A 14,485-nucleotide genomic window follows, 5' to 3' on the forward strand; every position below is an offset into this window, starting at 1 on the left:
AAGATCAGGCTTAGTGAAATAAGCCAGAAAGAAAAGGGAAAATGCCAGATGGTTTCACTCATAGCAGGAGTATAACAGACTAGGTGAGAAAATAATAATAATGAACAGCTATATATGGGGGTGGACTGGGTAATGGGATCAAAAACAGTGGGGGAAAGGAAATTACTGTACTATGGTGATGACACATGGGTGATTTGGTGATGGGAAGCCCACGGGGATTACAACTGAGATGAAAAAATGCACAAAATGATGTAAGAATAAACTATTATATTATTTTTTTAAAAATACAGTATTGAAAAGAGTTAGGAATCAATCAATTCTTTTTAGCTCAGGCTGTCACTATAGTACAGGTCTAGGCATTTTGCTGGTCAATGACTAAATAAGTGCATATATGCTGATATTTTAAAATTATGACATTTCTGGGTAATCTCTTGTCTCAAAGTATGCAGCCTACAAGCTATTGTTTTGTTGCTTTAATCAGGTAAGAAGTATGAAAGAATTTAGATATTTTTGGTGAGTGAAATGAGTGAGATCTGACACTACCTACTTTGAAGCAACTTAAAATATATATTTTTCTGTCATCGATCAAGACCAGGTTGGAGAGGAGAGGAGAGATAATGCTGGATTGGAAAAATGTTTTTTATATTAATATGAGACTCAGAAAACATTTTGTGGTAAGGTGATAGCTTTTTCTTTCTAACCCCATAGAATTAAAACATTATAAGCTTCCCCTGAGGTCTTTCAAATTTAACCAAAAAGTGCTGATTTAATAACTGGCATGGAAGATTACTATTGTTTTGATGTTGAATGTGGGGTTGTAGCATACACCTGAAGAGGTATGCACTTATACCCTTAAAGCATATATTGTGTTGTATTCTATGAAAAAAATATAAAAAACCCTAGGTGGAGAGAGTTCAAGATGTAGTGATAGTCAGTTTTAAGAGTGGGAATATTTTGTGTTACAGCAAATGTAAAGTAAAGAAATACTGTATGCATGTGCGGACACTTAGAAATGGATAGGTATATCATAGGGACAGAATAAAATCCCAATAGGGTCAGAATATCATTATATGGATTTTGGAGGGACTGAATTTATATATATATATATAATATATATATATATATATATATATATATATATATATATATATATATATTAACAGGAAAACCAACTAACTTATGAATCTGTATTAGCATTAAGTGTCTTACATATATCTTATATAATATGATATTTCTACCTCTATGTGAGCAAAGTATTATTAACTCACTCCATTTTAACATAAGTAAATTAAAAGGGTCTATGTAACTTGACTAGAATCATGCAGTTTGTATAGGGAGAGAATCAAATTTCTACTTATTATTCACTTGAGTTAAGAAAGGGCTGCTGAAGCTAGTTTCTATCAGGTTATGACAGACAATTGTTAAAATTTGGGGAAATTTTTCATGCTATTTATTAACATAACCATTATTAAAATCAGACAGAATAACTTCTCCAAATTAGTTAGAGGTGCCTCTCAAGCAACATGGGAATAAAGGCTTAATCCCCACACTGTTTAATATCAATTTATAACTTTTGGTTTTCTCACAATCTAACTACTAAAAACTTACTACTGACTTGCCAGTGCTGAATGACAGGTTAGTGTAAGCCGTTAATTCAATATATTTTGTATTTTCTTACAATAAGATAAACTAGAGAAAAGTAATGTTATTAGGAAAATCATAAGGAAGAGAAAATGCACTTATAGATCTGCATTTTATTTACTGACATATTCAACTTGCATGATCTGTTACAAGAAAATCTATGTAAAAATAAACTCATGCAGTTCACACCCATGTTGTTCAAAGGCCAAAAGTAATTTAAAATTATTTGACTACATTTTTACTGTTATGCATGTTTTTTTCATGTATCATATTTGTTAGAAACAGACATAATGATGTGATGCTGTATACCTTTTCCCAACTCTGTTCACTAACTTGACTTTGAAGTTTGAAATATGCCATAATAGGAGTACTTACACCATGTAAATTACTACATCAAATGAGGCATATTTATTTTTGCTGACAGATTTTAGAAAATTATGGAGAAATGTTAATGCAGATTAAAAATAAAAGTATTGTATATACAGTGATTATACTGGCTATCACCTCAAATTGGGATAATTTTCTTGCAAGATTGTAAAACTCTTATCTGTTTCAATAAAGATACTATCTTCATCTTATTTGTTGTCATAAATAAAAATACCAATCCATATTTGTATCAAAATAATACTCATAGTTGGGTATAACTCCATATGTCAAATCATGGTTGATTTACAACCAAAGAGTGGCTATTGGTACATAATTTTTGCAAAATTAATTTTAATTTTCAAATTTTCAAAAAAATCAAAGAAGGCCTTCTATGGAAAGAAACTGATGGTCTGGAATTGATAATAAAATTTTAGTATATACTGTAATATTTATAAATTTTGTAATATACATTCTTTGTTTCTGTTAAATATTTAACCCACAAACTACTGAATGTATAATAGTAAAGTCATCAAAATATTACTTAGTAAACCTGAATTAAAAATATGCAGATGTTTTTGTAAGGTACAAAGATGAATATATCTTAACATTAATATGTAAAATAAATGAAGACAGTAAAGTTTGTGTGAAAATTAAAGGAGTTTTCTGAGGAGAGAAGATGTACAATTAAAAAATACAGTACCACGAAGTAAACATGAAAAATAGAAATGCATAAATATCCTGTTATGGGCCCTCCCTGGTGGTGCAGTGCGTTAAAGCACAGCATTAAGAAGCTAAAGCCACGTCAGCAAGAGTTCAATCCCCGTCTGGGAGCCGATCCACATGGTGTGGCAGACCTCTACTGACCTTCCCCCTGCTCCCCTCAGCAGTTCAGCAGTGTACTTTTAATTAGTTGGCCTGTTCTGCTCCCCACTCTGTCTCTGGTGAATCCTCTCACCTCCCCTGCACCTCTGGCCTGTACCCCAATTCTGTATGTGTAAATAAATCTGCACAAAAAAATCCTATTTTGCTCTAGAAAAGTATTTGCAATGTATTTTGTGCCAATATTATGAGATATTTTGATAAAGAAGGAGGAAGGTGTTGTCATAAGACTACAATTCTATGGAGACCCCCAGAAGTTTCTTTTGCTTCTGTCACAGAAACATGCTTTATCTCCTTTTGCTTCTAGGATTATAAAATGTAACATGGGGCCCTCCCTGGTGGTGCATGGAGTTAAAGCACAGCACTATGAAGCTATCCATAGCCACTGCAGCACAGTTCCATCCCTGGCCAGAGGGGTAACCCACATGGTGTTGCAGCATGCTGCTCCCCTCAGCAGTGTACTTTGTGGATCTGCCTGTTCTGCTCCCGGCTCTGTCTCTGGTGAATCCTCTCACCCACCGCATCTTTGCCCCATACCCCAGTTCTGCATGTATAAATAAATAAATCTTTAAAAAAATGTAACATGTTCTGACCTTTCTGTTTATTTAATAACAATGTTACATTGCCCCATTTTTCCTCATTAATTTTCATTTCCTCTAAATTTTAAGCACAGATATTGAAGGGTTAGAAATCATCTTTTCAAAGTCAGAAGAGATTTTGGAAGTGATGGTTTTCCCAAAATACAATAAACATAGAAACAAACTAAATATCCTTTGGGCAGTTAATTCTGTGACTAAGAATATTTTTTCAAAGTAAGCCAGCTTTTTCCCAGGAACATATGAGACAATCTTCCTGCACATTTCAAGCACAACCAAGTTGCTTCCCAAATTGGCCATTTGTACTCCAGGGCTAAAGCTGAAAGTGCACAGAATTGCCTGAGTAATTCAATTGCAGGCAGAATCGATGCATGTGTGAATTCTGCCCTGGTCAAAGGTTAGCCCTTAGGCTTCAACTTAAATCAATTTTGGGTAAGCTAAGTTTGATTACATTTTCAGTGATGAAGCTTTCAAAAGCAATTTTGTGCTTGCCTATTCAGAGATTGTTTGACTTTACCCTGAATCTATATTATTGGTTAGAGAAGCATCTCCCTATTTGTTTGGTTATGATTTAGTCCTGAAGGTGGGAGAAATGAAAGGAAGCAAGAGAAAGCAAAAGGGAATGATCCAGAAAACAAATATTAAATCACTGAAGGAGACTTTATCATTAATAACCTGTGTGAACCAGTAATGTATTTTATCTTTTCAAAAATTTCACAGTGGTAACAAGAAAAGGAAAAAAGAATCAGAGACTAAGGTAACAAGGAAGAGAAAATCAAATAACAGATCAAGATTGTTATGATGGTGATATGTGGCAGTCTAAGACTCTTTTGGCAGATAAACCCATTTCTTCAGGTGCTGCTGGCAGGAAGGATATTTGGGAAATACAGATGGTTCTAAGTATGAAGCAAAATGGGTGTAAGAAAAGATATCAAATGTGAACTCCAACAGGCCATATGCTAGCATGAGAGAAATAAACCCTTTCAACTTATCTTGTGCCAACAGTCAAGCCTGTAGATTTCTCAGACTCTCAAAGCACATGCAAATCTCTAAAAATGTGTTTATCAGTATAAATAGTATGAATATAGGTACTATCTACACCTGGTAAACATTTTATGTCATAAGCTATATTGCCCACTTGAAGCTATGTTTTTTTTTTTTTTTTTGAGAAACTATAAATTTCTTTATGGTACAGCTACTAATTGTTTAAACAAAGGCTATTGTCCTGTCAGACTTAGGAAACGTCGTTTCTATCTCCTGTCTATTTTAGAAAACCTGTGACTCCTTCTAAGTAGTCTGTATGGTGTTTTTTGACAAGAGGTTTTTTCACAAGATTTATGATTTGCCTCATTAATTAGACTGCTCCACACATGCATAATAAATTAAACTACAAAAAAAAAAAAAAAACAAAGGGAGCAAACTGAAAAGCACATGACTACTTAATATCACATTTGAAAACTGGATAACCGGTTTCTCCTGTGCTTTACAGCTGTTGAAAAAGAATGCTTGTAATAAAAGATTAAACCTGAAAAAACCTCAACCTACTAAAAACGGTATAGTGAAATAACATTTCCATGCAAGCAAATCTTTCTTTCTGAATTCAAATCTTACTTAAATATATACTGGGGAGATATTTAATTTGTGTCTCTGGAGAGAAATTCCAGTTAAATTATATTTATAAGTAAGGAAATCCAGTTTGTGCTGAATAGACACATTCAAAGAGGAAATGCCATTTTCAGTCCCTCGTCCAGCAGTTTTACAGCTACTAAAATAGAATTTACAGTACTTTAGAGAAATTGTGACCTGTTGAAATATCATTGCTTTTACAGTTAATTCTTCCTCTCTTTTCCTCTTCATCTGAAACATAAAACAAAAAGAAAGCCAGTATCAGCTTTCTTTTTCTGTTGGCAATACACTCTATTAATTATGCTTCACATTGCCTGGGGAAAAGGGAAGTTTCATAATAATGTCTCTCAGCACTTCATAATAATCATTTTGTCCAGACATATCTCTATATCTCTGGATCTTGTATTTGGGGCCGCATCTCCATTTTTTTTTTTTTTTTTTTTTTTTTTTTTAGAAAGAGAAATTGTAGCAAGGAAGTGGAAGTGGGAGAGTAACTGACTTTTTACTTTATTACGTGTTCAAACTATTATATCAAATTTCAAATCTTGTCACAGCTACAAGGACGAGAAAGTATACTGGGTAAGTGTTCTCTATGAGACTAAGAAAGAGTAGGAATCTCTCATAGGATCTCCCATGTGCTCTGTCAGAGAAAACACTAGAAAAGGCACTATCACAGTCTGTAGAGGCTAGTGATGCATTCTCATTAGGCTGGAAATGTTAGCATACTTTTATAAAGTCTTAAAAACTATAACTCATATATATATATATATGGGTATATATATTTGTTTTATATATATATATATTTGTTTTATATATATATATATATATATATATATATATATATATATGGCCTAATTTGTTAAAGGGTTAGAGCTTTGTGAAATAAAATGGCAAACAAGCAAGAAGGTCTATTTTAGTGCCTTTTCATAGGTTATTGGCCAAACAGAATTGAAACTGAACATAAAGGAAATTTCCCTGGAGAGTAAAATTCTTTGTAGAGATGACAAAATGATTAGAACAGCAGGGCTATTGAGCTAAACTTTATGGAAACTCACCACAGAGCAAAACACATTAAAATACAACATTTTTTTGTCAATAAAAAATAATTCCAAGTTCAATGACAAAATTGTACAGGAGGGGAAATTACGGCAGCATTTCTATTTTGTTAAGAAGTATAATTGTTTCAAAAGCAGCATTTATGCTACTTTTTGAAGCACATATGGAGGTATTATGACTTAAATCATTAAAGATGAAAACGAAGTTGGAGATCAGTTGTTCTCTATTTTCATCATTTTAAAGGTAAGGAAACTGAGGCCAGAGAGAAAAGTGCTGTACCTAACTGAGGACATCGTCAAGTAAAATCAGAATTTATGTCTGATTTTGGGTCTAGAGTTCCTAAAACAATACTATGGTTAAATCTGAAATTCCTTTTGATTCTACTATTTCTTTTTGAAACCTAATTCCTACAAGTCCATTACATTTCAAGGTAGATAAAATAACAGCAAATGCCAAAGTTTCCTTTTTCCTTTTAGCTTTTACTGCCCCCTTGTCAACTATAGGGATCTATTGATGAATGTAGTCTCAGTAACTTAGGATGCAACTGATAAATTTCCTCTTAACTCTGGAAGCGTATCAGTAGAGCAATTAATCTTGTACAGCCCTCTTTATCAACTCAATCACCTTTAACTCCATCATTACAAGTGAATGTTTATGTGCATGACTGATTTAATTAGTAATTGTAATAAAAAGACAATATCATAGCGTTATGCATAAGTGCATTAATGAGTCAACGAACCAGGGCTATTCTTGGATATCCAGTGAGATAAAGTTACAGAATTACTGAGGTTATGTACATTCAAGCATCCTTGGCCTACCCTTACAGAACAGAGAGAAAGGAAGGAAACTGTCATTTAATTAGCTCTTATTTTGGATTAGGCACTATCCTGCCCATTTTATACATGCCATTTCATTTAATCTTCACAACACTCCTGTAAAAACAAACTGTTTTTCTGTGTTTTATAGGAGAGATGTCAGTGTCTTAAATATTGAGACTGAAAGATTGTCCAATATCTTGCTAGTAGGACTGTTTGACTCAAACTGGTTTGATTGATTCCAAGACTTGAAGAGTGGAAATAGTACTGGAACAAGAAGAGGAAAACCCAAGATTTGGCTATAGATCTGCTGTGATGCAGTATAACTTTGTGTTTTTACTCACCTCCTTTAGCTCTCTCTTCCTTTACCAACAAAATGAAAGGACTGGTCTACACCAGAAGTTTCAAACAGCATTTTCTTATGGTTTGTGAATTTTTGACAGGATTCTGTTCACTTTGTCAAATGATATAGAAGGACAGAACTGTCCATTTTACCACCAAATCAAACTATCATCTGTTATAGCTTTATTACATATTAAAGATTTACATAAGGTAAATCTTTAATCTTTAATAAAGCTATAACAGATTTACATAAGGTAAATCTTTAATATGTAAAGAAAGATCTTTAATATGTAATATGTAATCTTTATGTAATATGTAATCTTTAATATGTAAAAGAAAGTAATTAATTGCTAAAAAAATTTTGACTACGTAATAACTGAGAGCAACTGTAGCTCTAAAGTTCTATTAATTGTAGTGGCAACTAAAGCTCAGTAAGCATCTGTATTTGGCTTTCACTATTTGTAAGTATTTGGTGAACCAGGGCATCACGTGTTCCAACATTTAATGTGAATGTTGTAGCTAAATCAAAATCTACCTATATCAAAATCTATAAAAATATTTATGTATTTGGAAATATTTTCAAACATATCTTACTACATCCAGAATGGCTTTTCACTAACATCTTAAAGCTGTGAGGATAAATCAAGATGTCTCACCCAATAAAATGACTTCAGTGATTAGCAAGTCTAAATTTATTGCTGTCTTTTTCATCCAAAGTAAAACCCCCTTTTAAGGTGCAGGAGAGAAGATTGATTTCTATCTATATTATGAGTCATTCAAGTTTTTGGTATCACCTTTCACATAGAATCAGAGTACATTATAATAGGCAAAAGTGGCAGAGAGAACAGACAGTTGCTTACTTGCATGTGGGGATATCTGAAGCAAGCAGAGAGCTGAAAATGTCTTTGCAAGAGCACAGCTGGATCTATATTCAACAAATCAGTGAAAAAATACAATGTTCACCTGCATCAGTCATATCTAAATAGGGAAAACTATTATGCTACCCACATTCTTACTTTCACCAATAATTTCTTCTATTTTCCATTTGGATACAATTCATTGTAGGATATTTTTTTCTCTTTCATAAACTTTTAAAATGGAAATTTATTCAGAAGAATGTCAGATTAAACTGGGTTACTACTTTGGTAATGAATATTAATAGGCTTCTAGTGGATAACATAATGTAATATATATCAGTATTGGTTTGCAATACTATGCACCTGAAACTTATATAATGTTATAATACACCATTACTTCAGTAACAATTTAAAAAATATTTTATTTTTTAATCTAGAAGATGAAGGATTCATTGCATACTAACTTTTCAATGGCTTTTCCCCATGAATTTTTGCTTTTCCTTTACCAAGAAATTATTTACTTTTTACTTGAAATAATTCCATTGATTAAGTTAGTAACATCTCTACTTAGAAATACAGTATCTCTTACAAGTGCAGTGGAAGACAAAGACGTTACGGGTTACATTATATTAATCAAAACTCTTTCTGGGACCTGAAAACCACTTCAGAAAAGAAGCAAACAAAGAATGAAGGAAGCTTGTAGAAAACCAAGAAGTATAGCAAGTAAATTTACCATAGATTGAGGCTCTGCATATTTGCAGGTTAAGTAGTTTTGGTATACATTAGATCTATTAATCAGAAAACAAGTCCTAATCCTTCCAGTCATTGAGGTATCAAGCAGACCATCAGCGGGCATTCGTCCTTTCATAGTTTAGCTAATAGAAAATATTTTACTCTCCAGTTTTCTACTTCTTCAATTGCTTATTTAAACAATACACAGCTACATGGTTTTGACATTCTGTTTTCTGCAAAAACTGCTTTGGCAAAGGATCAACAATAAATTATTGTCAGAGACAGTGGTCGAGTTTTAGATTTGTTTGTCCTGATGCAGCACTGGATCCTGTTGGACACTGGTCTCCTCTTGTGGCTCCTACAGCAGTGATTAATCTTCTGCTGTCATTTCTATAGACACTGAATCTGCATGCTTTTATAGAATGCTTCTCTGCCTTAACTGACTGATTCTAATTTTACTTGGGCTTCAATCCTTGCTTATCTTTTCATTCTACATGGCCTTATAAAAAGCCTTATTTACTCTCTTGCTAAAACTACTACCTCCATTCTGATTATTTCTAAATCATATTCCATTCTGGATTTTATAACCAGCTATCTACTGGAAACTGCCTTCAACGGATAAGTGTCTACAATTAAATTCTTCTTTAAATCTTTCTACCCATATCTTAATGTCCTAATACTTCTTTTATGTAATGTTTTGGTAATTTCACCCAAACTCAACATCAGGAGTTATTTAGATTCCTCCAATTCCCTAAATCATAATTAACTGCAATTCTCAACTTTCTCATACACTATTTTTATATATTTTAATTATCTTCTTTTGTTTTTATTAGTATAAGTCTAATACCTACAGCCTTTTCTGATTTTACCAACTTGTTCAACCACATTTCTCAATACTCTTTTTTCCTTCAACCCACGGAGTAAATTACTATTATGTCTGCAAATACATCAGATCGTTTCATACTGTTGTCTTTAGATGAGCTGTTCCATATCAGAATATCTCATTTCTCCCCTCTTGCCTTCTCATTTCTCCCTTCTTGCCTCCTCCTCCTCATCATGTTCACCACCATTTCCATACTCAATCAAATCTTTAGTTCAAGGGTCATCTTCTCAAGAGTTTGTACTGAGTCAACTGAGTGAGTTGATCATGCTCTCATTTATGTCACTCTATGCTGTGTTCATAACTGTTGAATAAAATCTGCAAAATTATGCCTCTGAAAATGAGACAATGATGACTAAAATAGAATTATGAGTCGTGTCTTAGTTATAATTTATGTAGTGCTATTACCTACTCTACTGCCTTGATGACTGTCCTTTCTTGACCCTTCAGACTGGATTATGAGCTTCTTCCCTGCTCCAGTGTATGGTTCCACTGACTGCACTGCACTATTGTTCCATGTTTCTTGTCCCTCTCACTTGTTTGATAATTCTTTAGGCTGAGGTTCTATTATTCTTTTTTTTCTCCAACATCTAGCATAATGCTTTGTACATTGTAAACAATATACAATACAGACATGAATGTTGCTTATTGAATGAGTTATCTGTGTCTCAAAATAGAGCAACTTACATTTTATTCATTACAATTTCCAGATGTCTGAATGCCTGTGCTGCAAACATCACTTTTAATCTGGAATTAGTGCCACACAGTCTAGTTCATGCACAGAGTAACAGATGAGGTCAAGTTATGAGCTAAATCGAGACATTATTTTAAATGTGTATGCCTTCTCACAGGTTTGCTAAGGACAGTTTTCCAATAATATACTGGGCAGTCAGTTATTAACAAGCTATTGTTTGTATAGTTTTTTGAAATGAACTGAGTGTTTGTGGGGATATGAGATAATAACAATGGTTAACATTCACTGAATGTTTACTTTGATCCAGGCTATGATGAGTGGTTCACATTCATCGTCCCATTTAGTATTTATACAGTATATAGGAGTTACTATTGCCCTTATTTTATAAATTAACTGAGTCTTTAGCACTTAAGTAACTTACTAAAAGCCACACTTATGATATGTGGTAAAACTGGGATTGAGACCAAAGTCTTCTGGGCTCCATTTACGTTAAACATATACACATTAATACAGAAAAAAATGATGCATTCCTTTTAGATGGTCTTATTTATTATAAAGTCTCTAAGCTTTTAGTCTTGATGATCTGAGATATACCGGTTATTATAAACATGGTGTAGATTGCAATTATGCTGGCATTTATATTAACTAGGTATGGATGGGAAGCTGATTCTATGTGACTTAAAACTCTTTTGAAAAAGTATTACCATCAGGTTTGAATGTTTGTGATAAATAAACATATGCTAGGTAATTCACATTTCTGATCACCCTTTGTGTTATTCAGGGATACAAATCACAAAGAAATAAACATGTTCTTACTCATTGCATATTACAAATATCATGTACAGAGATGGCAGACTTCAGAATCTATCTCTGGGATGAGAAGATGGGTCAGTTAGCTTTACACAACTCCTAACTATAGGGATGGCTGATCTTAAGTAACAGATTTTTTAAAATTCTCGAGCCAGTCACAGGCCATTATTCCATTAGACTAAGAATGGCTTTCAGTTTTAAGATTGAAAGCCCTTTCATTTATCGATCTTGAAAAGATGTAACAGAAGTTCTTAGTAAGGGACCCCTACTTAAAAACTTTAAGTAGGCAGCTTTACCCCATAAATAGCTTGCAGATTCATACTGCCTATCCTGTATGGAGAATTGCAGTTCCACCAAAATGTGTTTTTAAATGTTCCTGGGTCTCATTTTTTAACATTTTTGGTTAAGCTTGGGCCCCAGGCATCTTTACATATCTAAATTTGATATCTGTTTTATATTTAAATATTTATTAAAAATGAGTATATATATTGAAGAATAACACTAAATTATCAAAGAAAAGTTGATAAAAAGCACCAAAAGGGCAGTATGTTACATGTAGAGATTTATCTTTGGAAGAGCTTATTGCAACTGATATAATCCTCACTTACACTATTGATGGTTTCATTTTCTAGTGCGAGACAATGAAATATAGTAAAGCCTGGACTCTGAAGCCAAACTGTTGAGATTCTAGTTTTTGCTTTATCACTTATTTCCAACTTGACTGAAGCCAAATTTGAAATCTCCACCTTAGTATCTTCATTTGTGTGAGAGAAAGTCTAACATTTACTTTTGGGGATTGTCAGAGAATTAAGTGAACAAATTCATATTAAAAGATTATAAGGGGAATCTAGTGCAAAGTAAGCTAATGTTTGTATTATTGTACCACTATTAAATTGTGTAAATCTAAATATTACAAATGCAAATTCTATAGTGAAACCCAGTTCTTTCATTCACTTACTTATGATTCATTTGATCACTTATGCAGCATTTAATCATCATTAAAGATTTTCTGATAGTTTTCATTAACTAGCAGATATTGTGCTTAGAAATAGGGGAGATAAAATAATCCAATATTGACCCTGTCTTCTCAACCAGAAAAGTTTGATGAAAAGAAAAATTTATGAAAACAGTTAGCTGGGAAAAATAGAAATGATAGTGCAATAAGAGCTTCAGATGTGGTCTATCAAGAGTTTGAATATACAGACATTTCTTATAATTAATTACAGGTATTTTTTGTACATTATGTCTTTATGAACAAATTAACTAAATGCATGAGGATTTTATGACACCTCAACATATATAAAGCCAGTGGAAAGAGTGCTCATCAGAGTATGTTCTGAAGATACCACATTTGGAAGCCTGTTCAGTAGTGATTATTTCTATATGATCACATTAAGGTCATCAGAGTAAAGCAAACACTTAAATAAGTGACATTTGTTCCTTATTTGTTGTACAAATTAGTGCTTCAGTTTTGAAAATCAAGATGTAACTTATGTTTAAATAGCAAAAAATTAATATACTACAAAGCTTTACATTTGTCTCTACTTTATAATTCATGACTTCCTTCATGTTCGTGAATACTTAGCTATTTGGAATGACAATAAATTACCAAAGAAATACCAGTATTTATACTAAATTGAAATTCATACTGCTCTACAATATTTTCAGTGACATATTACTAATAAATAAATCATCCTCCTGGAAGAAACTCAAGCAAGTATATTCTATGATGGTTACTGATGGCAAAATTTTAATTTCAAAGTGAGGATACTGACATATACTCAGTAAGCTGAGATAATAAATGAGATGATGCTTTAAAGGTAAATATAGAACAAATCATTTTAAATGATTATTATTCTATAATAAACTGATCTGTTATTTGAAATCAAAAGTTCTTCAATCATAACCCAGAGCTTACAAGCGATGAACATTCATATTACATCTTATTTAAGTAGTGGGACTATTACATATCCCAGCCTCATTTCTGCAAACTGGATGTGATCATGTTATTGTAAAATATTACTATAAAGACATTAACTATGATTCATATAGTTTTATGAACATTTTTTGAACATTTTTTGAAAAGTCACTTCAGTTTCGGAAATATTTTGTGGTTGAAACAATGTTTTGATTACTCAGATTATAAAAAGCACAAAAACTATTTGTAGGAGCATAGATGTATCTCCCTTCAACTAATCCTGTGTTGCAATTCTTTATTCAATTCTAGTTTGTGGATACAATAATACATTAAACATATAATGTTCATTTAAACAAACCAAAAGTTGTATTTCAAAACACAGTTTTGAAGATAAAAATATTTTCTTTATGAATAAATATTTTGTCTATAATAATTTATTTAATGATTCATTTTACCTTAGGCAAATCGAATTCTTGCTACTACAAGCTGAAGGGCTGAAGAAATTCAGCTAGAAGAAACCAACCCAAACTAATTTGTACTTCAAGGTAACAGAACACAATTTTAAAAGGAAACAAAACAAAAAAGGAAACAAATCACCTTCAGTTAGAAGGAATTTTAATTGATAAAATTTATATATATATAGATTTTAAATTTTCTCAGCTCTAAGTTATGTTTCAGATATGTGTAGACTTCTATAGGGATTCTCAAGATCTATTTGATTTGGGAACTGTGTTTCCTGTGGATGGGGTATGTCGCATCAGGTTGTGTTATAAAATGATTACAACATTCTTAGGGTTTAGCGCTAGTCACAGACAGGAGCCAAGAGGCCCCTGGAAGCATTTTGGCAATGCTGTTACTTACGGTTGAGAGGCAGACTCGCATTCGTTGTGCCTAGCTTGTTGGCAGCCACACAAGTATAGTTGCCGAAGTGCTCCTGTGTCACATTAGTAACAGTGAGGATTGATCTTGTGCTAAAATTCTGAATAATAATTCCTTGTTGGCCATTGAAGAGCCTAGAAACAAAATAAATGCTAGGTAAGTAACTGTTGTGAGTGTCACTGTCATCACAGATGGGGCTACAGTGTCAACACTGAAACAACACTAGTGCCAGCATAGAATGTGATAATGGTGCAATTAAATTTGTCCTTAAATTAGTAGCTATTGGGAAGTACAGGTTGCAGGTCAGTTTTGTATTTCTATGGGATTATGTGTGCTACATAACAAACTAAACCTTACTATCCATATGTCCTGTTTATATATTGTTTTGTATATT

At 32.7% G+C, this 14,485-nt stretch overlaps 1 protein-coding gene across 1 annotated transcript in view; it reads right to left on the reverse strand.

Annotated features, from left to right (window-relative positions):
* The window catches only part of NEGR1 (neuronal growth regulator 1), a 738,246-nt gene that overhangs the window by 150,594 nt on the left and 573,167 nt on the right, over positions 1-14,485 (reverse strand). Inside the window, exon 6 of the mRNA XM_004679123.2 lies at positions 14,074-14,225. Coding sequence (XP_004679180.1) covers positions 14,074-14,225 — 152 coding nt within the window. The remainder of the gene's footprint in view (positions 1-14,073; positions 14,226-14,485) is intronic.

This window comes from Condylura cristata, unplaced genomic scaffold (assembly GCF_000260355.1).
Source record: "Condylura cristata isolate star-nosed mole 26May11 unplaced genomic scaffold, ConCri1.0 scaffold00008, whole genome shotgun sequence".
Taxonomy (NCBI): Eukaryota; Metazoa; Chordata; class Mammalia; order Eulipotyphla; family Talpidae; genus Condylura; species Condylura cristata.